Source organism: Coregonus clupeaformis, unplaced genomic scaffold, assembly GCF_020615455.1.
Source record: "Coregonus clupeaformis isolate EN_2021a unplaced genomic scaffold, ASM2061545v1 scaf0765, whole genome shotgun sequence".
NCBI lineage: Eukaryota > Metazoa > Chordata > Actinopteri > Salmoniformes > Salmonidae > Coregonus > Coregonus clupeaformis.
Genome location: NW_025534220.1, coordinates 216,902 through 241,832, shown reverse-complemented (window position 1 = coordinate 241,832; position 24,931 = coordinate 216,902). Strand labels below are relative to the sequence as shown.

At 45.7% G+C, this 24,931-nt stretch overlaps 1 protein-coding gene across 1 annotated transcript in view; it reads right to left on the bottom strand.

Annotated features, from left to right (window-relative positions):
- Positions 1-1,504: 1,504 nt before the first annotated feature.
- LOC121582279 (SH2 domain-containing adapter protein D-like) overlaps positions 1,505-24,931 on the bottom strand; it is a gene marked incomplete at its 3' end in the record, with an annotated part of 93,483 nt that continues 70,056 nt past the window's right edge. Inside the window, exons 3-5 of the mRNA XM_045216645.1 lie at positions 12,779-12,994; positions 11,117-11,215; positions 1,505-1,668 (exon numbers count right to left, since the gene is read on the bottom strand). Coding sequence (XP_045072580.1) covers positions 1,505-1,668; positions 11,117-11,215; positions 12,779-12,994 — 479 coding nt within the window. The remainder of the gene's footprint in view (positions 1,669-11,116; positions 11,216-12,778; positions 12,995-24,931) is intronic.

The window sequence follows — 24,931 nt, the reverse complement described above, 5'->3', positions numbered from 1 at the left end:
TCTAAGTGTTGCAATAAACGGTACGGGACGGAATGATGAAACGCTAGCAAATATTATAGGATTAGATGGAATATAGGTTTAGCACATATGCATTTTAACCTGTGAAAGCAAGAGAACAAAGCATTCTCCACTGGGGGGAGTATGGAGAGCTCAAGTGGAGAGACGAGCCTATGGTGCGTCCTCGCCACAGTAATAATTCATTTTAACAAATTACAAATGCAAGCTTCATAAGTAATTGATCAATTTCAAGCAATTTTGACATACCAAATGACCAGTAGGCCTATACTAGGTCTAATTGTTGCTTGATGCCCCATTGCTGGTGAGCTTGCAAAGTAAACAGTCAATATGCTTGATTAACAAACTATATTTGGAGCTGCATATTTATCATGGCAATCCTCTCCCTAAAATGTGCTGTTTGCGCTGCACCCGATCCTATAGCTGTACAGGAAATCAGTAATCTGTTCACTAGCGCACCCGACCTTTGTTGATTGACAGTTTGCTGGTCCAATCAGAGGGCCAAGTGTGCGTTTCACTAGCCAATCTGTTGCATGTTTTTTTTGCAAGGGCGATGCTGCGGCTACTGTCTCAGGCTGTGTGGAGCGTAATCTACGGAGATTGTGCCACAAAATGAGTGACAAAAAAAACATAAACCCTGGCCAGATAATTTTAAGTCATCAGTCTCAAGTCAAAGTCGAGTCTCGAGTCTCCAAGTCAAAGTTATTTTATTTTCTATCAAGTCGAGTCTCAAGTCATCAAATTCGTGTCTCGAGTCCACAACTCTGGAAATAGGGTTATTATTTGGTCACAGAGCATTATAAAAGCAAGGTCAGACACTTTGTGGTACATAGATGTTCTCACCAAAATGAAGAGAAGTAAACTTGGGGATTTCAATGGGTTCTTAATCAAGGGTTTGGTAGTATGAGCTATAAAGAGCAGTGGGCAGGGGGATGCTTGCCTTGGAACACTTATGTCTATGTTGACAGTAGCATTAGGGGTCACCTACACTTCCAATTACCCATTCAGAAGGCAATTCAGCGGCATTAAAAGTAATGAGCCTTCGTCCACACAACCTGGACTGGTGCTAGTGATTTTCTGCCATATATAATCCAGATGGAAAAGGGCAGTTACTACAGAGATAATGTGAACCGTCAAACTGATTAAAAAATATACTGTAGAGCTGATCAATCACTTCCTCCTCACTCAATGAGGTCACACATATATAACTGTCTGTTACTGTTTTCACATGTTGTCATAGTGAATGGAATGTTGTCTTACAACTGTATGGTATGTAGTCACCCACGCAATTTGTCATTTCTCAACTTCAACAGACAGTTCACCAGTACAGTACCCTATCAGGGAACAGGATGAAGAGGAAGATGAGCAATGGAAATTAGATATGGAGATGGCAAGAGAGAGGCAAGGAGACATTGTTGATGAGGGACATTGGATGAGGGTCTCCGATGGTGTTGGGATGGACAGACAGGACAGGGACAATAAGACCCACCATGGTGGTGCTGGTCACAGCCAGTGTGTCCAGGGGAGTGCTGGGCTGGCTGGGGGCAGAGCGGGGGGGTGACTCCACCCCCTCCAGCAGGGCCAGGGGAGGACTGTGGTTGAGCTGGCCGACAGGAGGGGGCCACGGCAGGTCCTTGATCACTTTAATCTCTACTGCAGGCAGCCCAGGTCACCAGGACGGAGCAAGAGGGAAGGAGGGGAAGAGAGAGAGGTAGAGGCAGAGAGATAGCGATAAGAGAAAGAACGCGAGAGCGAGGCAGAGAGAGATAGGCATAGAGAGGCAGAGAAAGATCGAGATAAAGAGAGAGAGAGAGATGAGGGGGAAAGGGGAAAACAGAAGAGAACAGAGTAAGAGAAATGAAGGACAGTAGCATCCCATGCAGGTACAGGTCAGGTTAGTATAGCACAGCACAGCACAGTCAATGGAACAGCAGGGAACACCAGGAGAGAGCAGGACTGAAAAGGAAGGAATATTAGTTGACCTGAGAGAGACAGACTCTGCTCTTCGACCTCTCCACTTTGCCTCTACGTGTTTCTTTGATGTTTTACAAGGAGTCAACCAGGGGAATTTTCAACTGCAGGTCAGAGTCATTAATTACGCTCTGGATTTCGCAGGGATAGTGGCTGAAGAGAGCTACTAATGAGGTTTTTAAAACACAAAATCAAAGACCCGAGTGGACCTGAGCATGACTTGGCTAGTGTGAAAAGCCTCACGGACAACATAAGCTCTGGTATGGCTCATAACAGAGTTAGAAAGTCTGAAACTGCCTTCATAATAAGAGGGGCAATATACAAGATTCTCTACTGGAGCCAAACACAGTGGAATCCTTTGTAATGGTGGGGGGCACCCGGCAGACCTAGCCCCTCAGTAAATGTATCGCTCATGTCCAGATGGGGGTATTACCAGAGTATATCGAGTGCTGGTGCGCCGTCCCATCTTTCACCGGGAATGGCCCCCGTGTTTAATAGCACAGGAGGCTCGATAAATAAGGGGATGAGAAGGGGAGTGCATTTCCCTATCCACCAGGGAGCTGCGGTTCTGTTTGCTGCAGTGGCTAATAAAGAAACATGGAGCACCGGACTGGCTGTGCAGGAGGGAGTTCTACAGCCAGGAATGACATGTTGCCTGTCAAGTCCCATCGTTCTCTGGATAAATGAATAGAGTCCTGATGTTATGTTTCATCATTGAATTTCCCTCATAAAATAGTAGTAGCAGGAAGATGCATTGTAGAAAGAAGAAAAGAACACATCACACAATGGCTAACTCAAAAACATTCCGATCAAACCATCATCTCATTCAACCCCTATTCCAAGATATCCTTTCGTATCCTCATGCCAAGTAAGCCATTCATTTAGAATCACCCACCTCAGGCAATGGAGTGACTGTTATTTCCATTGCTGATGAAAAAAGAAAAGCTGGGAGTTTGTTGACTGCCGCCTCGCTGTCGCTAGGTTTTATAGGCTGGTAAACTAGCTTTTCTTCTGTGAGCTGAACGGACACATTATGAACATGTCCTTGGTCTGGCCTGCAGGAAATAGCTGGGGTGCAGAACATGCTGATGAGGAGGGGGGGAATCAGCTCAGCAGATGAAGAGGGAAACCAGAGAATATTCAGTTGGACAAGCAATTAAAGACCTCAGCCTTAGTGCCGTGGTGGCAGGGTGAGAGTAATGTGGCTGCAGGACTGTTGATATGACAAGGGCTCACATGAGGAGTCCTCGCCATGAATTGTGTCCTCGGAATGAAGTGTCTTTAATGGTATCCTCACAAAGGATGGTGTCCTTTCACTATGACAGCCAATAGGAGAGAGTGTTATCCCTGGTTCTCAGACAAAGGCAAATGAGACAGAGATATAGGGTTAGGACAGAGGTTAGAGCTCTAGCAGCTAATATATTAACTTCCTGCCTTGGGATCCCTCACCGCTGAGCGATTATAAGTCTAATTCTCATTTCAAATTCCAGGTTAGCATGTAATTGTTTTGGGAGTAGCAGGCATTGCGGTGTTATGCAGCCTTGCTCTGAGGATGAAAAGCCAATTCTTACAGGTCGGTCTCAGCTTAGCTCAGCTCTGCTCAGATGCACAGTGCAATAATGAGGTGAGCTGTCACACAGCTACTTCTAAAAGGAAGGTAAACTGATTCAAGTGACAGAATTACAGTGGCAGTCTTCAAACCTCCAGTTGTTTGATTTTTCCCTTACCCTATAACCTGTTTCAATTTGCTGTCAGCCCAAAGGCCTTTTCGGAATAAATCTTGGATTGGATGTTATGTTGCGGCATGGATGAGTGCATCTTAAGGCCTCGACACGTTGCTCTGAGACACTGTGTGAAGTGACCTGCCTGGGAGCAGAGGGTGACAATTCTTTATCCTCATTTGTCAGGCTGAGGTGATGAGAGAGGCTGAAACACAGCGGAGAATGCACAGAGCCATTTTGTAGTTTGAGTCTGCACTCTATCCACAGCCTATCCAAGTCACACATACTGCACAAAACTGTGTGCCAGATAGAAATGTCTGTGTGTATGACTGGGCTGGCACAGACAGACGTCAGGTCCTTTAGTTGGCACTGCCTCACCAGTGACGTGTCCCCACGGTGATCCATGTGTTTTGCTTTGGGAAGAGGTGAATCATTGGTAGAAGGTTGTTCTCTCACTCAGTAGGACATCCCGTGGGACTCAGTGACAGTGGAGGTGCCTTGAGCATTAGGAGGAAGACACAGAGCCCAGCTCACCCGATTCTACCAAACCCCCAGGGTGTACTCTGCCCTACACTGTCTCTCACAGAGTCTCTCTCTCCAACTATACAGTCCATTCTACCAATTTTTTATCTCTCAGTCAGGACGAATGTTGATGTCTCGAGGGCATATTGGATGCAAGCAGCAGACCCACATGAAAAAATACTATAGTATGCTATGGTATACAGTGCATTCGGAAAGTATCCACATTTTGTTACGTTACAGCCTTATTCTAAAATTGATTAAATGTTTTTATTTCCTCATCAATCTAAACACAATACCCCTTAATGACAAAGCAAAAACAGGTTTCAGAAAATTTTGCAAATTTATTAAAAAATAAAAAACTGAAATATTACATTTACATAAGTATTCAGACCCTTTACTCAGTACTTTGTTGAAGCACCTTTGGCAGCAATTACAGCCTTGAGTCTTCTTGGGTATGACGCTACTAGCTTGGCACACCTGTATTTGGGGAGTTTCTTCCATTCTTCTCTGCAGATCCTCTCAAGCTCTGTCAGGTTGGATGGGGAGCGTCGCTGAACAGCTATTTTCAGGTCTCTCCAGAGATGTTGGATCGGGTTCAAGTCTGGGCTCTGGCTGGGCCACTCAAGGACATTCAGAGACTTGTCCCGACTTGTCCCGAAGCCACTCTTGGCTGTGTGCTTAGGGTCGTTGTCCTGTTGGAAGGTGAACCTTCGCCCCAGTCTGAGGTCCTGAGCGCTCTGGAGCAGGTTTTCATCAAGGATCTCTCTGTACTTTGCTCCATTCATCTTTTCCTCAATCCTGACTAGTCTCCCAGTCCCTGCCGCTGAAAAACATCCCCACAGCATGATGCTGCCACCACCATGCTTCACTGTAGGGTTGGTACAAGGTTTCCTCCAGACATGACGCTTGGCATTCAGGCCAAAGAGTTCAATCTTGGTTTCATCAGACCAGAGAATCATGTTTCTCATGGTCTGAGAGTCTTTAGGTGCCTTTTGGCAAACTCCAAGCGGGCTGTCATGTGCCTTTTACTGAGGAGTGGCTTCCGTCTGGCCACGCTACCATAAAGGCTTGATTGGTGGAGTGCTGCAAAGATGGTTGTCCTTCAACTGTGGGACCTTATATAGACAGGTGTGTGCCTTTCCAAATAATGTCCAACCAATTTAATTTACCACAGGTGGACTCCAATCAAGTTGTAGAAACAGCTCAAGGATAATCAATGGAAACAGGATGCACCTGAGCTCAATTTCGAGTCTCATAGCAAAGGGTCTGAATACTTAAGTAAATAATGTATCTGTTTTTTATTATTAATAAATGTACAAACATTTCTAAAAACCTGTTTTCACTTTGTCATTATGGGGTATTGTGTGTAGATTGATGAGGGAAAATTTTTATTTAATACATTTTAGAATAAGGCTGTAACGTAACAAAATGTGGAAAAAGTCAATGGTCTGAATACTTTCCGAATGCACTGTAAATACTATAGTATTCACTGTAGTCTTTTTGCTGACTTTACTGTAGTATTCACTGTAGTGTTTTTGCAGACATCATGGTAGTGTTTTTGCGGACTAATGTCAGCAAAAACACTACAGTACTATAGTTAACTGTATACTGTAGTTAACTATAGTACAATTAACTATAGTATAAATACTGTAGTAAAAGAAAACTGTAGTACATACTATAGTAATTCATGTAGTGTTTTTGAAGATTGTTGTAAACTGTAGTATTTACTGTAGTGTTTTTGTGGACATTACTGTATTATTTACTATATTGTTTTTGTTTTATTATCTTTGACATAGAAGTGGAGTCTTTCTCCTTGAGGAAACCTACTGGAGAAATACTAAAAGAGCAAATGTTCCATAAACTGTAGGTAGGTAGTACTGAGGTCTGAACGAATAGTTCAAGCTTCTGCTCTTTTCTGTAACGTGTAGAGAACACAATATATGGTCTATAGTTGGCATGTACTTTTCTCACTTATTGGTTGCAGAAATTGGGATATGGGGGAGGGGAATGAGCAGGGTATATGCAAATTAAACACTGTAGTATATAGCAAGTATCCTTGCACAAGCCTTGGCATGTGCGAGTCATAATGGCTCATAGGAGCAGGAGCGTGAGGCAGCTTGATGGACAAGTACACCCCCTGGACAGGACACTAGTCTATCGCATGGCCTTACCCCCAATCTATCTCCTTAATGCTGAGTATCAAGCAGAGACGCATCGGGTCCAATTTTTACAGTTTTGGATTTCATTCGGTCAGGGATCAAACTCCCAACCTTCCAATCTCAGGGCGGACACTAACCACAAGGCAACTGAATTGCAGTATATACTAAAGTAAAAAATATATATAACAGTTATCCTGTTGGGCACAATCCCATTCTAAATCTACAAAGCTTCAAACATCCAACTGACTGAACATTGGCCAGAGCCAGAACTTGTTGGACTCTTAGAATATAATGGAGATGACAGGAACAGGAAGACACAATGACATAGCCTCCTGTGACGTGACATTCTGGTACTGTGTCATCTGGAGTGTTCTGTCTTGTGCCAGTCTATACTGATGACGAAGAGAGTGAGAGAGAGAGAGACAGACATTCCATAAAAACTCCAGATATTTTTTTTTTTAGAGGTCTCTACAAGAGGTATTTGTTTACCTTGTTCTTTTAATTAGGCAGCGCTACTTCATCAGTGTAAACAGCGATGCCACATAAATCACTGGCCCACTTGTGCCATTTCATTTAGTTCTGCTTAATTTGCCCTGCTAATTGCATGCATATTCAAAATAAGTTAGTAGATTGCAATGTTTATGGCGTTTATTAGGAGCTGGAGGAGAGCTCAGAAAAACAAAAATTGCTTTTGCAGATGCTCTCATATCACCATCACCAGAAACGAGTAGTTCACGGCTGATTGTGGAAGAAATCGCCAAATGCCACCTCATAGGAAATGCACGTTGTATCCATCGCATCACCATCCACCTCTCTCTATCCCTCTCTCCCAACACTTATCTGTAGTGAAGAGAATCTGTTCCTATTAAATATGAAAGTGGAGGTGAGCAAGAGAGTGATTGAGGGGAGATGACAGTGTGCCCGTTCTGCCTAGCCTCACAGCTGGCCACACAGCGGGGCTCCCAGGGCAGAGAAGAGCTACGGTCAGGCTGGCAGAGCGCCCGCTCTGTGCAGGGGGAGAGAAGGTGGGGGTTAGGGCTGGGGTGGGTGGCCAACGTGTGTGAGGGAAGATAACAACAGGCAGCGTGATGCACGTTCAAAGGCAGCGGAGACATTTGAGGCTCATGAAAGAGGCCTGTCAGGGAGGTTATCAGCATTGGAGCAGCGGAGGGGAGGCCAGACCGGTGGGGATGAAGCACTGTGGAGTGACAGGCCATCACAGAGAGAGAGAGAGAGAGCGAGAGAGACAGAGAGAACCATGTGGCCAGGGCATGGACCAGGCTCACCAACCAGTCTGTTAACTCCTCTTTAAACACACTGCAATAATCACTACTGGAATGAAACTGATTCAATTATTTACTTAAGAATAGAAGAGTTTTGTGCTTCAGATTTCTCTGGGTCATTAAGTCCTTGAAGAGTCATTAAAAACCCATAAAGCGGTGTGTGTTGCTCCTCAGGACCTGCCTCAGGGCTCTGACAGCATCTCCTGTTATCTCGCCTGCAGTAAGTTCACTGGGTTACGCTGGCTAGCAGCCAACTTAATGGCGTTTAGCAGCCAGCAACACAGGGTCTACAGATGAAGTAACACTGGCTCTCTAGCCAGAAACAATGAGGCACTACTCAGATTTCCAATGGCTGCCTGTTCAATGTCTGGATGTATTAGTGTGTGTGGTGTGCATATTGAACATGAACACACACACATACATACATACAAGTGTGTACCTGTACACACACACACACAACCCCTCACCGTACACTATCCCCCACCACACACCAACCTCTTTCACACAGAGGCTCTCTTCATATGGCCAAACTTGAATGGATCTTCCTCACTCCTCAACCCCCCGTCTCATCCATCACAAAGTCAACGCCTGAGGGAGAAGGGGGGACGAGCGGCTAGGATGAGTGATTAACCGAATGGCATGTACACAACCTCCCAAACACCCTAACAAGGGAGGGAATTTACATTCCATTGCATATCTGTCAAGAGATAACCCAACAGTGAATAATAAGCGAGGGCCTGTAAAACCAACGACATGTACTGTGTGTGTGGATGTACTAGACAGGGAGGCAGGCAGCCCCAAGCGGCGGGGACAGCTAAGGAGAGGTGGTGGTGTACATACAGGGGGCATTACAGTTCTGTCCCTTATACAGCTCTAATGAAGACAAATAGTGCTTTATTCAGATGGCATTACAGTGTTCAGCTAGGGAGAGATAAAGGTAGCTGCATTATGGTGTTTAATACCTCTTATTCACCCACTCTCCTCTATTTGCGGGGTGCATATTTCTTCATTACCCGTTAATATTCTGCGTGCTGACACTTTAATTCAACATACCAACGTCTAAATATAAACAGCATCTATGCTGGAAACCGCAGAGGAAATCTGAAGAGTGAACAATATCATTATTCATCTATGCAAATAAGAGTTTAAATGCAAATAATTTAAATTCACCAACAGAATATAAAACACATCATATACACAATATCTGAAGCTAGTGTGGAAAGTTCCTTCCTAACACACCCAATGGTCTGATGGTAACAGACGACAAGTCATTAAGGGGACAACCAGAAGAAAGGGACTGGTCATCGTCCTGACCCTTGGCCTGGGTCGATGACCTGTCCTGAGTGATCTGAGACTTCTGGCTGAGCATGAGGTACTGGCTCATTCAGCCCCCTGTCTCTATCGGCAGTCGCCAGGGTCGCATAATGATGACACACTTCTTATAGTGCTCTGACAATGATGATCCAATCTTCAAACAGCCTGGATATAGAAGATAACGTGTAAGGTCTAGGTCTACCAGAGCTGTCACCTTTAAGACCTAGGTCTACCAGAGCTGTCACCTTTAAGACCTAGGTCTACCAGAGCTGTCACCTTTAAGACCTAGGTCTACCAGAGCTGTCACCTTTAAGACCTAGGTCTACCAGAGCTGTCACCTTTAAGACCTAGGTCTACCAGAGCTGTCACCTTTAAGACCTAGGTCTACCAGAGCTGTCACCTTTAAGACCTAGGTCTACCAGAGCTGTCACCTTTAAGACCTAGGTCTACCAGAGCTGTCACCTTTAAGACCTAGGTCTACCAGAGCTGTCACCTTTAAGACCTATGTCTACCAGAGCTGTCACCTTTAAGACCTAGGTCTACCAGAGCTGTCACCTTTAAGACCTAGGTCTACCAGAGCTGTCACCTTTAAGACCTAGGTCTACCAGAGCTGTCACCTTTAAGACCTAGGTCTACCAGAGCTGTCACCTTTAAGACCTAGGTCTACCAGAGCTGTCACCTTTAAGACCTATGTCTACCAGAGCTGTCACCTTTAAGACCTAGGTCTACCAGAGCTGTCACCTTTAAGACCTAGGTCTACCAGAGCTGTCACCTTTAAGACCTAGGTCTACCAGAGCTGTCACCTTTAAGACCTAGGTCTACCAGAGCTGTCACCTTTAAGACCTAGGTCTACCAGAGCTGTCACCTTTAAGACCTAGGTCTACCAGAGCTGTCACCTTTAAGACCTAGGTCTACCAGAGCTGTCACCTTTAAGACCTATGTCTACCAGAGCTGTCACCTTTAAGACCTAGGTCTACCAGAGCTGTCACCTTTAAGACCTAGGTCTACCAGAGCTGTCACCTTTAAGACCTAGGTCTACCAGAGCTGTCACCTTTAAGACCTAGCTCTACCAGAGCTGTCACCTTTAAGACCTAGGTCTACCAGAGCTGTCACCTTTAAGACCTAGGTCTACCAGAGCTGTCACCTTTAAGACCTAGGTCTACCAGAGCTGTCACCTTTAAGACCTAGCTCTACCAGAGCTGTCACCTTTAAGACCTAGGTCTACCAGAGCTGTCACCTTTAAGACCTAGGTCTACCAGAGCTGTCACCTTTAAGACCTAGGTCTACCAGAGCTGTCACCTTTAAGACCTAGCTCTACCAGAGCTGTCACCTTTAAGACCTAGGTCTACCAGAGCTGTCACCTTTAAGACCTAGGTCTACCAGAGCTGTCACCTTTAAGACCTAGGTCTACCAGAGCTGTCACCTTTAAGACCTAGGTCTACCAGAGCTGTCACCTTTAAGACCTAGGTCTACCAGAGCTGTCACCTTTAAGACCTAGGTCTATAGACAGTGTTAGAGCTGAGGCCCTTTTATATAAAGTTCTTGAACTTTCTCTGAGCTTTTTGATGATCAAGACGTCTGGAACAGAGCCAGTCGCAACCAGTTCTTCACACGCTGAGAGAAAGAGAGAAGGGAGGCGTTCTTCTTTCAGAAAGCTCTGTTTAATGACAGATTGTCAGAGGAGAAGTCTCTCTCTCCACCAAACACTGGGATATCATTATGGGCTGAATGGAACATAAAAAGGTTGAAGACATACAATAAATCAAAGCACTTCTCCAACTCCAGTCTTCCTCTTTGAAGGACAACTTCAGCACTCTTATCTCTGTTCTCCCACAGCAGATGTCACTTTGACATCCCGAGCAAATGAAATTAATCACCATCAAAGGAAATAATATGAGAGGAGTGTTTGTAAATAGCATCCTAAATAAACTCGCCTTAGTGTTGGATAAAAGACAAAATCATGAGAGGAAAGAAATGAATGAAAGAAACCAACATCCGTTTGTCCTAACAGCTGAGAGACAGCACACATTTACTGCAGTATGAAACAGAGAAACATAGACCAAGTAAATACGGACAGAGAGAAACAGACACAGAAAGAGAGCCCAGCCCAGGTGGTGTGTGTCAGTGGTACCTGTGAGGGATTTAGAGGTGTTGTCCTTCCTTGTCTCTGGTTCTGATCCACTGCCACTTACAGAGCCCTTGTAGCTAATGCAGTCAGAACAGAGCAGAGCTGTTCAAAGAATACAAAAAAGGAAAAGAAAAAAGGAGGAAGAGGTAAAGAAAAAAACCCTTTAAAGGATTCTTTAATATTTGGTGTAGTATCGTTTCAAATCGAGGAAAGGTGTTGGTTTTTCCACCGCTCTTTTTGTTTGTTTGTGTTTGTCCTGGAACTGCCCTGTTCAGTTATGGCTGTGTTAGCTATGCTGGAGCTCTCTAAACCCCAGGTGACATTCAGTAAGACTCAGACAGAGACATTGAGACAGACAGACACATGCAAACACACACATACATGCACACATACACTGAATGACAAAAAGTATGTGGACACCTGCTTGTCGAACATCTTATTTCATAATCATGGGCATTAAAATGGAGTTGGTGCCCCCTTGCTATAACAGCCTCCACTCTTCTGGGAAGGCTTTCCACTAGATGTTGGAACATGTTGGAGCTTTACACCACTCCAGCCGACGCTTGGCATTACGCATGGATCTTAGGCCTGTGTGGGGCTGCTCCGCCACGGAAATTCATTTCATGAAGCTCCCGACAAACAGTTCTTCCAGAGGCAGTTTGGAACTCGGTATTGAGTGTTGCAACCGAGAACAGAAAATGTTTCTGTGAGCTTGTATGGCCTACCACTTCGCGCCTGAGCCGTTGTTGCTCCTAGACATTTCCACTTCACAATAACAGCACTTACAGTTGACTGGGGAAGCTCTAACAGGGCAGAAATGTGACGAACTGACTTGTTGGAAAGGTGGCATCCTATGACGGTGCCACGTTGAAAGTCACTGAGCTCTTCAGTAAGGCCATACTACTGCCAATGTTTGTCTATGGAGATTGGATGGCTGTGTGCTCGATTTTATACAGTACACCTGTCAGCAACGGGTGTGGCTGAAATAACCGAATCCACTAATTTGTAGCGGTGTCCACATACTTTTGCATATATAGTGTATACCGTATATGAACGCATGAGAACACGCAAACACAGTCATGCTCCCCTACCCACCATACACCATAGGTCTCTCCCAAGCTGCAGGTTGACGTTTATTGTCATGAATCTTGCCCTGGAGGCAGAACTGAGCGATTTCTGCTAGATGGGACAGCTGCAAAGTCAAAATTGGCTATATCGTAAACATTTATGAAAACTAAAATCCTAATTTAAGTTTAGGGTTAGCAGTGTGGTTAAGGTTAGGGGTAAGGTTAGGGTTATGTTTAAAATCAGATGTTACGACTTTGGTCACTAGCTGGCACAACCACACTCTGCAGAGCTGCCTCCAGGGCAAGATTCATAACAATAAATGCCAAAGACTGAACAGACACCCAGAAAAAGGCCCCACTCACCAGACCTGACACCTGCAAATTAACTTACTGTTATGCTTTACCAGAGGGGGAATGAAAAATAAGATGATAAGATACCGGAAACCATGAAAGAAGCAGTAATCACATTGGTTAGTGCTGGAAAAGGGTACCTGGGCAATTAGTGGGATGGAGAGGGACAGCAGCACAGACACAGAGTGACAGTAATGTAGGAGACGTAGAGCAGGAGGAGAGGAGTGTTACATACGTGCTCTCGTACCTGCGAAGGCCTTGGAGATGCGCTCCTTCTTCCACTCCCAGGGCTGGTCGTACTCCTCCGGGGGCCTCTCGTCATCCTGAGGCAGCCGGCTCTCTCTGGGGCAGCGGGGACGCTCGTCGTCCGAGTCCCCTCCGTTCTCCGCTGGCTCGTAGGGCGTGTCGTACAGGGGCAGCGACCTCAGTGACCCCTCCTTAGGCCCCCGGCCACCGCGGATCTCTGGCAAAGGAGAGGAGGGAGAGGAGGGGTTAGATTAAACAGACTGTCAATGTGGATGTAAAGGTAAAACCATACGAAGGGACTGTATATGTGAATATGTATGTGAACAACAATCCAAGCAACATAGAAAAAAAATAAGACAAGCTATTATCAGCAGTTTCACTTCCAAAATCAGCAGTATCACTTCCAAAATATCATTTTCTCTACATACAGCACTAAGACAGCCATGTTCCAAGGTAGACTAAATGCAGCTATCCTTGGGCAGCGAGATCCAGCTGTCTCTTTACATACCCACCCCCTGAGACCCAGGAGAGGGAGAGGAACCAGACATGGGACACCAACAGGCATGTTAATTATTGCTGTGTGGATCCTAATCAAACTCTATACCTGTCAACAGTGATTAGCATAACCAAGCAGCACACACGTGATCAGGAAAGACAGCTACAGATGCCTGTGTGTGATGGAGACAGGTCTATAGGTATCTGTGAGTATCAGCCGGTGTATGTTGATCACCGTCTGGCTTCATAATGTTAAAGCTCCAGTCTCAGACTATGACCCATAGTGAGTAGCTGTAGCTCCAGGTTTAGAACTATAAAAGAGGTGTAGCAGAGCCTCCTGTGTGCATGTTGGGAGCTGGGTGTGATGAACGCCTGCTCTAGCTGATGATGAGCTGACAGAGTGTAGAGAGAAAATAGAGATGAGCGGAGCCTGGGGCCCTGAGCACCTGTGACTGTGCCTGCCTGGCTGACTGACTGACTGGCTGTCTGCATGCAGAACTGCGTCATCATCATTACAGCTATAACCAGCCTCGCCTGGGGCCCCACACACCACGGAACAGAACAGAACGACAGGAGAATCCCCTTCCCCATCTTCTCACCTATATCTCCCTCCCTCACCCTCTTAGCGCCACTCCATTACTCTCAACATTCTCCATTCCTCTCTGCATCTCTCCCTCTCTCTCTGAGATATTTATGAACGATATAAGGCAGGGTATACATGCAAATTCTATGCAATGCTGTATAGTGTTCACACCTATCCAGTGAGCGAAGATAGCAGCCTATCATGCCCTTGAGAAGTCTCCCTCCTCTCTCTTTTCCCCCCTCTCATCCCATCTCCATGTCTTTCCAGTAGTATGAAGCCGTTAGCAACCAGCTCCCTTCCTCCTGGGCTGTATGAAGCTTTTAATAGCTAACTCCACCATAGAGTAATGCAATGTGAGGAGAATGAAATATTATGCCACACCACTGCATAATTGCTTTGAAGCCCAAGGGAGCTCTTGCGGAAAAATGAGAGAAGCATGGAGCCTAATGGAGCTACCCGGTAGGGGATGGCAGAAATCCTGTTCTAGGTAAACTCTCACCCTCTTTGATCTCACAGTTAAAAGTCTTGAATCAACAGCAATAGGAAGGAAGGAAAGGGAGGAAGGAGAAATGTGGGATGGAGAGGTGGCTGCCGGAGGACTGAGGGAGGATGGGGGGGGGAGTAGTGTTTAGGGGTTTGGTGGGGAGTAAATCTTGCTTGAAGGACCCTTTAATTGGGAGCGTGTTGCCTTGGATAAACTGCCGAAGGGGTATTAAGACTCCCCACCAGGCCTATGAACAAGGCTTATGACTACTCTGTGTGTGGTTGGGAGGGGGCAGATTTGAGGCTGGGAGGGGGGCTGCGGAAACCGGCAAGAGCCTTCTGACACGTTGCCTCAGTGTTATCCCAGCAGGACTGCATCCCTCCCTCCTCCCCTGCCTCTCCACCTCCCTCTCGCCTTCCTTCTTCCCCTCTCGCTCTTCATCCCTCCCTCCCTCCGCGTTGAGGCATGCTTTGTGAGCGGGGTGGGGTAACATCTGTCTGTGTAGATTACCGTGATTAGCTTGATGGTGGAGCGGAGCTACAAGTTGTTACGCAGCTGGAGCATAGCTACCTCTACCCTCTGACATCACTGCCTCCGCTCAGGGTCAGGGGTCACCCACCACACCCCCCTCCCCTTCTCCTCCCCGGATGTGAGAGTTCCTCTCCAGATGGCACCTCCTCCTGACCTCCTTCTGTCGGTCTGAGACCACTCTCACTACTAGGTAGTCCAGAGTTGGCCTTTGACACCCTCCATTCACACAGTAGTAGACTGACTAGACTAGAGGACAGGCTGCTGTGTAGCAGACTCACTAAGGAGAACAGAGGACACATCTACAGTGAGGGAAAAAAGTATTTGATCCCCTGCTGATTTTGTATGTTTGCCCACTGACAAAGAAATGATCAGTCTATAATTTTAATGGTAGGTTTATTTGAACAGTGAGAGACAGAATAACAACAAAAACATCCAGAAAAACGCATGTCAAAAATGTTATGAATTGATTTGCATTTTGAGGGAAATAAGTATTTGACCCCCTCTCAATCAGAAATATTTCTGGCTCCCAGGTGTCTTTTATACAGGTAACGAGCTGAGATTAGGAGCACACTCTTAAAGGGAGTGCTCCTAATCTCAGCTTGTTACCTGTATAAAAGACACCTGTCCACAGAAGCAATCAATCAATCAGATGCCAAACTCTCCACCATGGCCAAGACCAAAGACCTCTCCAAGGATGTCAGGGACAATATTGTAGACCTACACAAGGCTGGAATGGGCTACAAGACCATCGCCAAGCAGCTTGGTGAGAAGGTGACAACAGTTGGTGCGATTATTCGCAAATGGAAGAAACACAAATTAACTGTCAATCTCCCTCGGCCTGGGGCTCCATGCAAGAGCTCACCTCGTGGAGTTGCAATGATCATGAAAACGGTGAGGAATCAGCCCAGAACTACACGGGAGGAACTTGTCAATGATCTCAAGGCAGCTGGGACCATAGTCACCAAGAAAACAATTGGTAACACACTACGCCGTGAAGGACTGAAATCCTGCAGCGCCCGCAAGGTCCCCCTGCTCAAGAAAGCACATATACAGGCCCGTCTGAAGTTTGCCAATGAACATCTGAATGATTCAGAGGAGAACTGGGTGAAAGTGTTGTGGTCAGATGAGACCAAAATCCAGCTCTTTGGCATCAACTCAACTCGCCGTGTTTGGAGGAGGTGGAATGCTGCCTATGACCCCAAGAACACCATCCCCACCGTCAAACATGGAGGTGGAAACATTATGCTTTGGGGGTGTTTTTCTGCTAAGGGGACAGGACACCTTCACCACATCAAAGGGACGATGGACGGGGCCATGTACCGTCAAATCTTCGGTGAGAACCTCCTTCCCTCAGCCAGGGCATTGAAAATGGGTCATTGATGGGTATTCCAGCATGACAATGACCCAAAACACACGGCCAAGGCAACAAAGGAGTGGCTCAAGAAGAAGCACATTAAGGTCCTGGAGTGGCCTAGCCAGTCTCCAGACCTTAATCCCATAGAAAATCTGTGGAGGGAGCTGAAGGTTCGAGTTGCCAAACGTCAGGCACAAAATCCCTCCTAAGATGTGTGCAAACCTGGTGGCCAACTACAAGAAATGTCTGACCTCTGTGATTGCCAACAAGGGTTTTGCAACCAAGTACTAAGTCATGTTTTGCAGAGGGGTCAAATATTTATTTCCCTCATTAAAATGCAAATCAATTTATAACATTTTTGACATGCGTTTTTCTGGATTTTTTTGTTGTTATTCTGTCTCTCACTGTTCAAATAAACCTACCATTAAAATTATAGACTGATCATGCCTTTGTCAGTGGGCAAACGTACAAAATCAGCAGGGGATCAAATACTTTTTTTCCCTCACTGTAAGTCAGGGAGATGAATAACCATGCACTGCTGACTGCACAGACAACTAAACGCTAAAGTCAAAGTCAGTTAATGCCTCAACTCAGGTTCAGAACTAGTGACAGAGATGGAGAGAGAGAGAGAGGAGAGGGAGGGGGTGAGAATGCAGAATCTTCCTTCCTTTCGCTATCGTCTCTGGTTCGTGAAGTAAAGGGATTAATTATATTGGAAAGAGATCAAGATATTGCTTGCCATAAATCCAGCGAGGCTCTTTTTCAACTTACTCAAGGAGGAGCCCTCTGGGCATATTAGCATGGCTGTACATGGGGAGCGGGTGGGAGCGGGGACGCTGCTCTGGATTAAATCAAAACTATTCTCTTAAACCAGCCTGGCAGCCAGGAGACCTGACCCATCACCTCCCTTTCCCTCCACTCGCTCTCCAACCTGACACCGTGAATACATTAGACAGGAGAGGATCTTAGAAGTTAGCTCACCACCACAGCATCTCTCTCTCGATCAAAGATCAGGGCATCATATCATCACATAAAAAAGAAAAGAGCAAACAGATATGGCTCTCTGGCTGACTATTGGCTGACTACTGCCTGGACCGCCCACTCCTATAGCTCCAGAGAGGATTTGCTACTATGAAGTGCTTGGAAGGGCTATAACAGTCTATCTTCCCTGTACTAGTGTGGGATTAAATGTGATTGACTTTACAACCCTGGAAAACAATGGAGCGAAAGTACCCAGGCTTCAAGGATTTGGTCTTTCGGCTCCTCTGAAGATTCATTCATAAAGAAATCTGATACATCGCCTACACTAGGATGTATGGTGTACTACACACTAGTTACATAGCACAGTGTGTGTTCATTGCTTTGATTGTCTGATATTCCAGAGAAAGTCAATACTATTCAGTATGCATGGGGATGAATATTGTTAGGGCAGCAGACAATAGTCTTCACTAACTAAGATTCTGCTGTCCCCCACTGAAGAGGTTAGTCAAGATGGAGTGGTACTAGAGTAATAGAAATATTGTAGCCAAATCAAGTCGCTTTAAAGCATGATGTATGGAGCCAGAAGAAAACTGCTTTCTCTTCCCAACAAGCCGTTTTTTCAGTGAAGTCTTGGCGTTCAGCTGCTTATGAATGCGAAGGAAGGCTATTGAAGACTGGCCACCTGTAACAAAGCATGCAGTCGAGCTTGTTTAGTGACAAAGAGACAGCGAGCAAGAGGTTGATGAACAAAGCTCCCGTGCCAAGCCGTGTATCTAACCGTAGCCAGCGGATTTTCTACAGCGTTTAATTTCAGTTTCTCATATCGACGTGGCCTAGCTGTGAACGCTGAGCAGAGTAGCAGACTATCAAGTGCTGGCAGTGGCACCGAGGGCTTTGAGTTATCTGCGGTCACCCAGAGGTATTGTGTGTCAGGCTGAGAGGCTGAGCGCTGGCTGACAATTGGAGGTGTATGCTCCCTGACCTATGTCGGCACACTTCAGAGATGCGCTTGGCTTAGTCTGCTGTGTGCAGGGCTGTGAGTGCTAAGAGGTCTCACTGCCTTTTGTTCCCCAGACCCCATAGAGAAAAGACACATAATGGAGTCCGTCTGGATAGAATGGAACCTGAGACTGGAATGATATGGAGGGAACATGGGCAGGGTTCAGTTAAAGAGGTAATGCATTATAACGCTTATATGTTACACCAATTTGACTATAATTTCATATATCACTCATGCTGTAGAATTACTGCAAATGATACATTGTCTTTGTCATACCCGTGGTATACGGTCTGATATACCACGGCTGTCAGCCAATCAGCATTCAGGGCTCGAACCACCCAGTTTATAATGTCTACTATCACATTCCAGGGGTGGAGTTGGAGGGGAGGAGGTAATGACAGGAGAAGCAGCTGGACCAGCTCATATCGCCATGAATCGCTCCACAAGACGGTTTTTAATGTGCTCTGCAAAATCAGATATGTCACAAATGAGCACGATTTGAACTTCAATCAACTTCATGCAACAGCCAACTACATAATATTCCATATCATATTGTGTGAATAAGTGTGTGACCTCTGTAGTCAGCCCCTCTCAGTTTTAAAGGATCTCTGTATGTAGCTGGTCACTTTTCTGGGATACAATAGGGACACTCGCTAGACGTGTAATCAGTACAAAAGAAAGAGAGTGCAATTGGAGTGGAAATGTAACAGTCTACAAAAGCAAAAAAGAAAGGGGGTAATTACCATTTATCTTTGTTCGTGTCTCTCAGAGAAGCAGAACTATATTCAATATTTCAATATTTATTTTCTTCTTTGATTCCAAATTGGGAAAAGACTTCTGAAATCGATAAGCTGTGAGTCACTGCTCCATCAATGCCTGTCTGATAAGATGTGTGTGTCTCTGTTGGTCTATCAGTCAATGTGTGTGTGTGTGTCTCTGTTGGTCTATCAGTCAATGTGTGTGTGTGTGTCTCTGTTGGTCTATCAGTCAATGTGTGTGTGTGTGTGTCTCTGTTGGTCTATCAGTCAATGTGTGTGTGTGTGTCTCTGTTGGTCTATCAGTCAATGTGTGTGTGTGTGTCTCTGTTGGTCTATCAGTCAATGTGTGCGTCTGTCCTGCCGCACAGCTACTGCGTCTCCTTTATCTGCCTCCTGCAGAAGGAACAAAAGCAGCCATGCTGTCCATCCTCCCTCTGCTCCTCACTCACACCGTGCCAAGCTTGCGGTAGGTAGCCTACTCACAGGGCCCCTGCCAGCGCCTCAGACATACTTTTGGGAAGGCTGGAGGCAGATTGAACCAAGCGTCCTATTCATTCGCAGCCTGGAGAGGAGTGAGTATTTTGGGTCTTGCTGCTCTTTCGTTGTGGTGTGTGCTTCCTTGTAAACATGCCTTGCTGCAACTGGAAGCCGTGGCCACTCGTGTCTCAGCTGAAATATTATGGAATCTTCACTTGGCAATGACTATTTGGCAATGACTATTTTGGGCAGAGAACTGCATAGCTATAGAGTCATCTGTTTACTCACAGATAGGATATAGGCATTCAGAATGATGACACATTATGCCTATCATGGAACCTATGGCTTAACCACAGCTAGTGCCATACCATGATCCTAATAGGGTGCTGGTGGAGAAAGCTAATCATAACATGGTCATTTGAATGTGGGTTGAATAAAGAATAGCGCAGGCAGTCACAAATAATATCCTCTCTTTTTTTTGCGAGTGTGTGTTTATTTTCAGCTTCCCAGGTGGCCAGAGGGAAGGTAAGAGATGCTGAGGAGGAGATGTCTTCTCCCTGAACGCACTGACATGTATATAGATTCACTACCTCAGAGAGCCACTGGCAGAGATGGGAAAGCTGGCCTGGAGATGTACACAGAGAAGAAAATAACAGAGGAGAAAATGACAGAGGAGAGAGGGGAGAGAGGAGAGAGAGAGAGGGGGGATGGGAGTTGGAGAAAGAGAAAGGGAGAGTGAGAAAGAGAGAGAATAACAGTAAAAACAGTGAAGGATTCACCATGTTCCACCAGTCCATGAGCAGCCGTCACCTAAAGGCTCAACACACCACTGATGAAAACAAATGCGGAATGACTTTTAAAGCAATATCAAGCTATCGTCTCTTCTACTAAGTTTGCCCAAAGACAAACATCTCTCCCAGCGCATGCAATTGAGTGTTTGTTGAGGTAAAAGTTCCTTTCATATCCTAAAGTACAACGCATACTATATCATCCTACAAAGGCATGAAAACAGCAACTCTTAATCCCTAAAGAACCTTTATTTTTTTTCCTCCACAGGAAGAGAAAACATATTGTATTTATTTACTGTTGTTTACCCTCAAACTGTTGATTCACGAAATACATCAGAGGACAAATAAAACCCAGCAGGGTTCACACAGCACTCACTGTCCAATGTAACACACTGCTGTACTCTACTCCACAGCTTTTCATCTAAAATCCTAACATCACAATCCATCCAGCACCACCAGAAACCACTGTCAGGTCAAATCCCCAATACAATACAGATAAGCCAAAATGAAGAGTCCAATTATTATGAAAGGATTGTTAGGCTTATTACCAAGCAACGGCACCAATCAGTAATTAGCTCTGGGGTTAAGCATGGGATGATGTATTGAATGTCAGAAGTAGCGTTTCATGGTGGGGAAGACAACACAACAGAAAAGCACTGATCCACTGATGCTTCCCTGGCCTGTTTAACAGTCTGTCCCTATCCCCCTTTATGCAAATGACCATCCAGTCTCCGGCCACAGCATGGACAGCAGCATTGATTCCTACGCGGGGCACAGCGGCGATTACAGCTCGTTAGGACTGTGGTGAAGGCTCATTAACATGAGATGGATGGGATCCTGGGCTTGGAAAGGTGCCCTGTTTAGTCTACCTACATCAGGGTTCCTCAAATGGCATCCCGCGGGCCGTGGTTTTATTTGGCCCCCCATGTTTTCTGAGCAAAACTTTGTTTTTTTACATTGTTGGACATAAAAGACTGTAAAAACACCAGGAATTCAGCTCCAAGTGATTTTAACTTTGGAAATCTGTTCCCAAGTATTCCCTTGCATAATAGAGAGATACATATGATCGTATACAAATGTAAGCGGTTTGAAATGATTATGTTTTAGTCAAATATTATATCTGTTTGGGATTATTGCGGTCAATTTGCAGTCTACAAATTATTTGTAATTATGTTCCGGCCCCCCGACCATCCGCTCAAGAAAAAAAATTGTCTTCCGGCTACCTGACATACACACCCGCAGCCATACAACCGCCAGATAGACTGTACTGTACATCACAATATGGACAAAACAGTAGCAGGTACTGTGGAACCCTGACTTATGTTTTTCACTGGGTTCATTGCTGTTGATTTGCTTGCCTCCTCCACGTCAAAAGGGATTACATTTTGATGTCAGTGAAAAGCTAAGAAGCACTGAGCTGGGTTTACAGGGATGGAGAAACCAGGACTTATAGAATCAGTGACAGCCAGTCTGAGCTCTGAGGCAGCCTTCCTGCCACCACACTCTGTGGGCTCTACAGTTGCTGGAGCAATTTTGTGAAATTCTCCATTCTGAGTAGCTGCAGGGGCTGCCTGCCAATCTCTCTGTGTCTATTGTTCCTGAGCTGAGATAAGACTGGCTCAGGATTAGAGGAGAGTGCACCCAGAGTTCAGCTCCTGTGAGAAGGAAGGAGGAGGCTGGGCTGGGACCAGGGAGCAGAGTGGAGGAGAGTAGAGGAGTGGAGGAGCAGAGGAGTAGCCCATGGCTGAGAGCAGTGCGAAGGCCAGTTGTGGTTTTGCTTGCTAATCTTTCCCTGTGATCAGCCAGTGGAGGACACGAGGCCGGATGATGACACGTGGACGTTGCTGTGATGAATAGCCACTCGACCCCCCCCCCGGGGGTCAACAGCCCATTAGTGGTGACGGCCGGGTCTCCAGCAACAGTCAGCCAGTCGTCCCCCCCCCCCCCACAAAATAGAGAAAGAGCGTGGTTGGGAGGATGAGGGAGAGGTCTCTTCTAGCCCCAATCTCTAAACACTTCCTTTGACAACCATCTGCATCGTTCAGAGCCAAATTAACCCAAACCCCAGCTGGACTCTAAATGGGAGTCTCTCTCTCTTTGTCTCTGGCTGTGGCCAGGAAATGGCTATTCTTTAGCAATTGGCAAATGAAATATCTTTCTCCTTATTGTGCGTTAATCCGATAATCTCTGCCTCCAGCACAACAAAGCAGGCAGCAGCGGAGAAATCTGTGGGATATTAAGCTTCATCACCTCGGTACTGTGGTGAGCAGACAGACTGAGAGACAGACAGACCAACAGAGAGATAGAGAGACAGTGTTGTCCTCCTCAGGCTGCCTGTCTCTCATTAGTCTAGAAGCATGTGGAAACGCTGCCACTCTTTACACTCTCACAATCACACACCCGCTGCTAGTACCCGTGGCAACAGGAGGAACAGAACCACGCCACCACCTTTCTTGCTGACCTCCAGTCAGCTCTAATAATATGTACCTCAGTTATAATGGCCCATACACACCACATGAGGAACTGAAAATAGACCACTACCACAGACATTCCGGAATTCATGCCATTTCTGAATGATATTTCTCATGCTAGCGCACTCATTGTCCACAATAACATTGGGACCGAATTGTAACAAGTCAGAAAAGTAACATCAGTGTCTTGCTCATTAGGTCACACCATAGCGATACGTTTTAATGTTCGTAACAGAAAACGAAAGAGAGCATTTCTGTCTGTTTCAGAGCTTTTTCTTGCATTTTACCTACTGAACACAGGCCACTTCAACATTTGGGTCCATAATGAATCATCAGTGAACCAGAAAACAGGAGCAGTTGAACCCTGGGAGGCAGATATGAATCCTGGTCAACACAATGCATGGTATTGATCTCTCCCATTTATTGGAAAAGGCTCTTAGTACACAACCAGTCAACAGTGAGACCTGTTTACCAATACTTCCCCTGTAGATAGATAGAGGACATGGACGCCCTCAGGGGAACATGCATTAACAGAGCTCTCTGACAACGCAAATAGTTACACAGCCAGCCATTCAGTCAATGACCTCACTCTCCCAGCCCTGTGTAGGCTGAGTCGACCTTCAGCATGTCATTTAAATACAGTGGAGGTGGATTACCACGGTAAGCTTCTTGCTGTGTTTACATCATGATGTGATCTCCTTTGCCCTTCCCTATGGCGGTATCAAACAAAACATGACCGCCAACCGATGAAACAGTAGGATACAACTTTAACAGTCTTTCTGGAAGCAGAGAAAGTGAAGCATTCTCTGTGTGTTCAGCAAGTCCTGTTAGACTCACAGATAACCCCTGCTACACTTCATAGGGTTCTGTATCTGTCTGTTCTAGATTATAGCTCTGGCACCTCTTCATCAAACAGTGGACCATATCACCTTCATCTCTATAAATGATACATAACATGCTGCCAGTCAAATGGCTCTCCTTCCATGTTGTTATATCTCCCGAGTGGCGCAGTGGTCTAAGGCACTGTATTGCAGTGCTAGCTGTGCCACTAGAGATCCTGGTTCGAATCCAGGCTCTGTCGTAGCCGGCCGTGACCGGGAGACCCATGGGGCGGCGCACAATTGGCCCAGCGTCGTCCAGGATAGGGGAGGGAATGGCCGGCAGGGATGTAGCTCAGTTGGTTGAGCATGGCGTTTGCAACGCCAGGGTTGTGGGTTCATTTCCCACGGGGGGCCAGTAAAAAAAAAAAATATATATATATATATATATATATAAAAAATATATATAATGATGTATGCACTCACTAACTGTAAGTCGCTCTGGATAAGAGCGTCTGCTAAATGACTAAAATGTAAAATGTAATGTAAATGTTATTTTGGCGGCCGACCTAGACAGTTTTTTCACTGGACCCAGTGGTGGTGTTGGTGTTGTCCCCTTCTGCTCCCATGAGATCAGGCCTGGTCTGGGGAGGGCCTGGGGAGAGGCTAGCGGAGGTTGGGGAGCCAGAGCCAAGCTCCTCATCTCAGCCCTGCCTGATTGCACTTGACAGAGGAGAAAGTCTCAACCAGGACTACAGTACACAGGTGATTCACTGGTCTGGTCCATCTGTACCACCAAGCACTCATATTATCAGAGAAGGCGGTAGATAAGCGTGGTCCCAGCATAACACGAATGATGCCACACAAGTAAGAGAAAGGCATTGTAATCACAGAGGATAAGAAACTACAAGAAAATCACTGACTGATGTTGATAATAATCAGAGAGCTTTAGGGCTTTTAGATTGCGTGGGGAAAATACATTCATCAGTTACTGCTGTAACTCCCTCCTGAGGAGCAAATCAAACAAAAACAATTAAAAGGAGGAATGGGTTTTTCTTTTGAAAAGTAGTGAAAGCAATTCAGGACTTCCGACAGTCACTCATGAATGAATAACATTTTGTTATTGTTCTCCTTGGTGAGAGACCATAACACAGTGACTTAGTTTGTTTTTTAAATCAGCTTGGGAATGGAGATTGAGAAGACAATTGAGTAGACAACATCATGTCAGTCAAGTTCATAAAGGATGCCTACCCCCAGATGAACCTCCTTCCTCCTCCCACTTACATATTCACTCTATTTTCATATTGATGGGATGAGAACATAAAAGAGAGCTCATTTCCCTTAATGAGAAAAACACAAAGCAAAAGTCAGGAAAAGTAAACAACAAAATGCTAATGGCCCCTGAGGGTTCTCT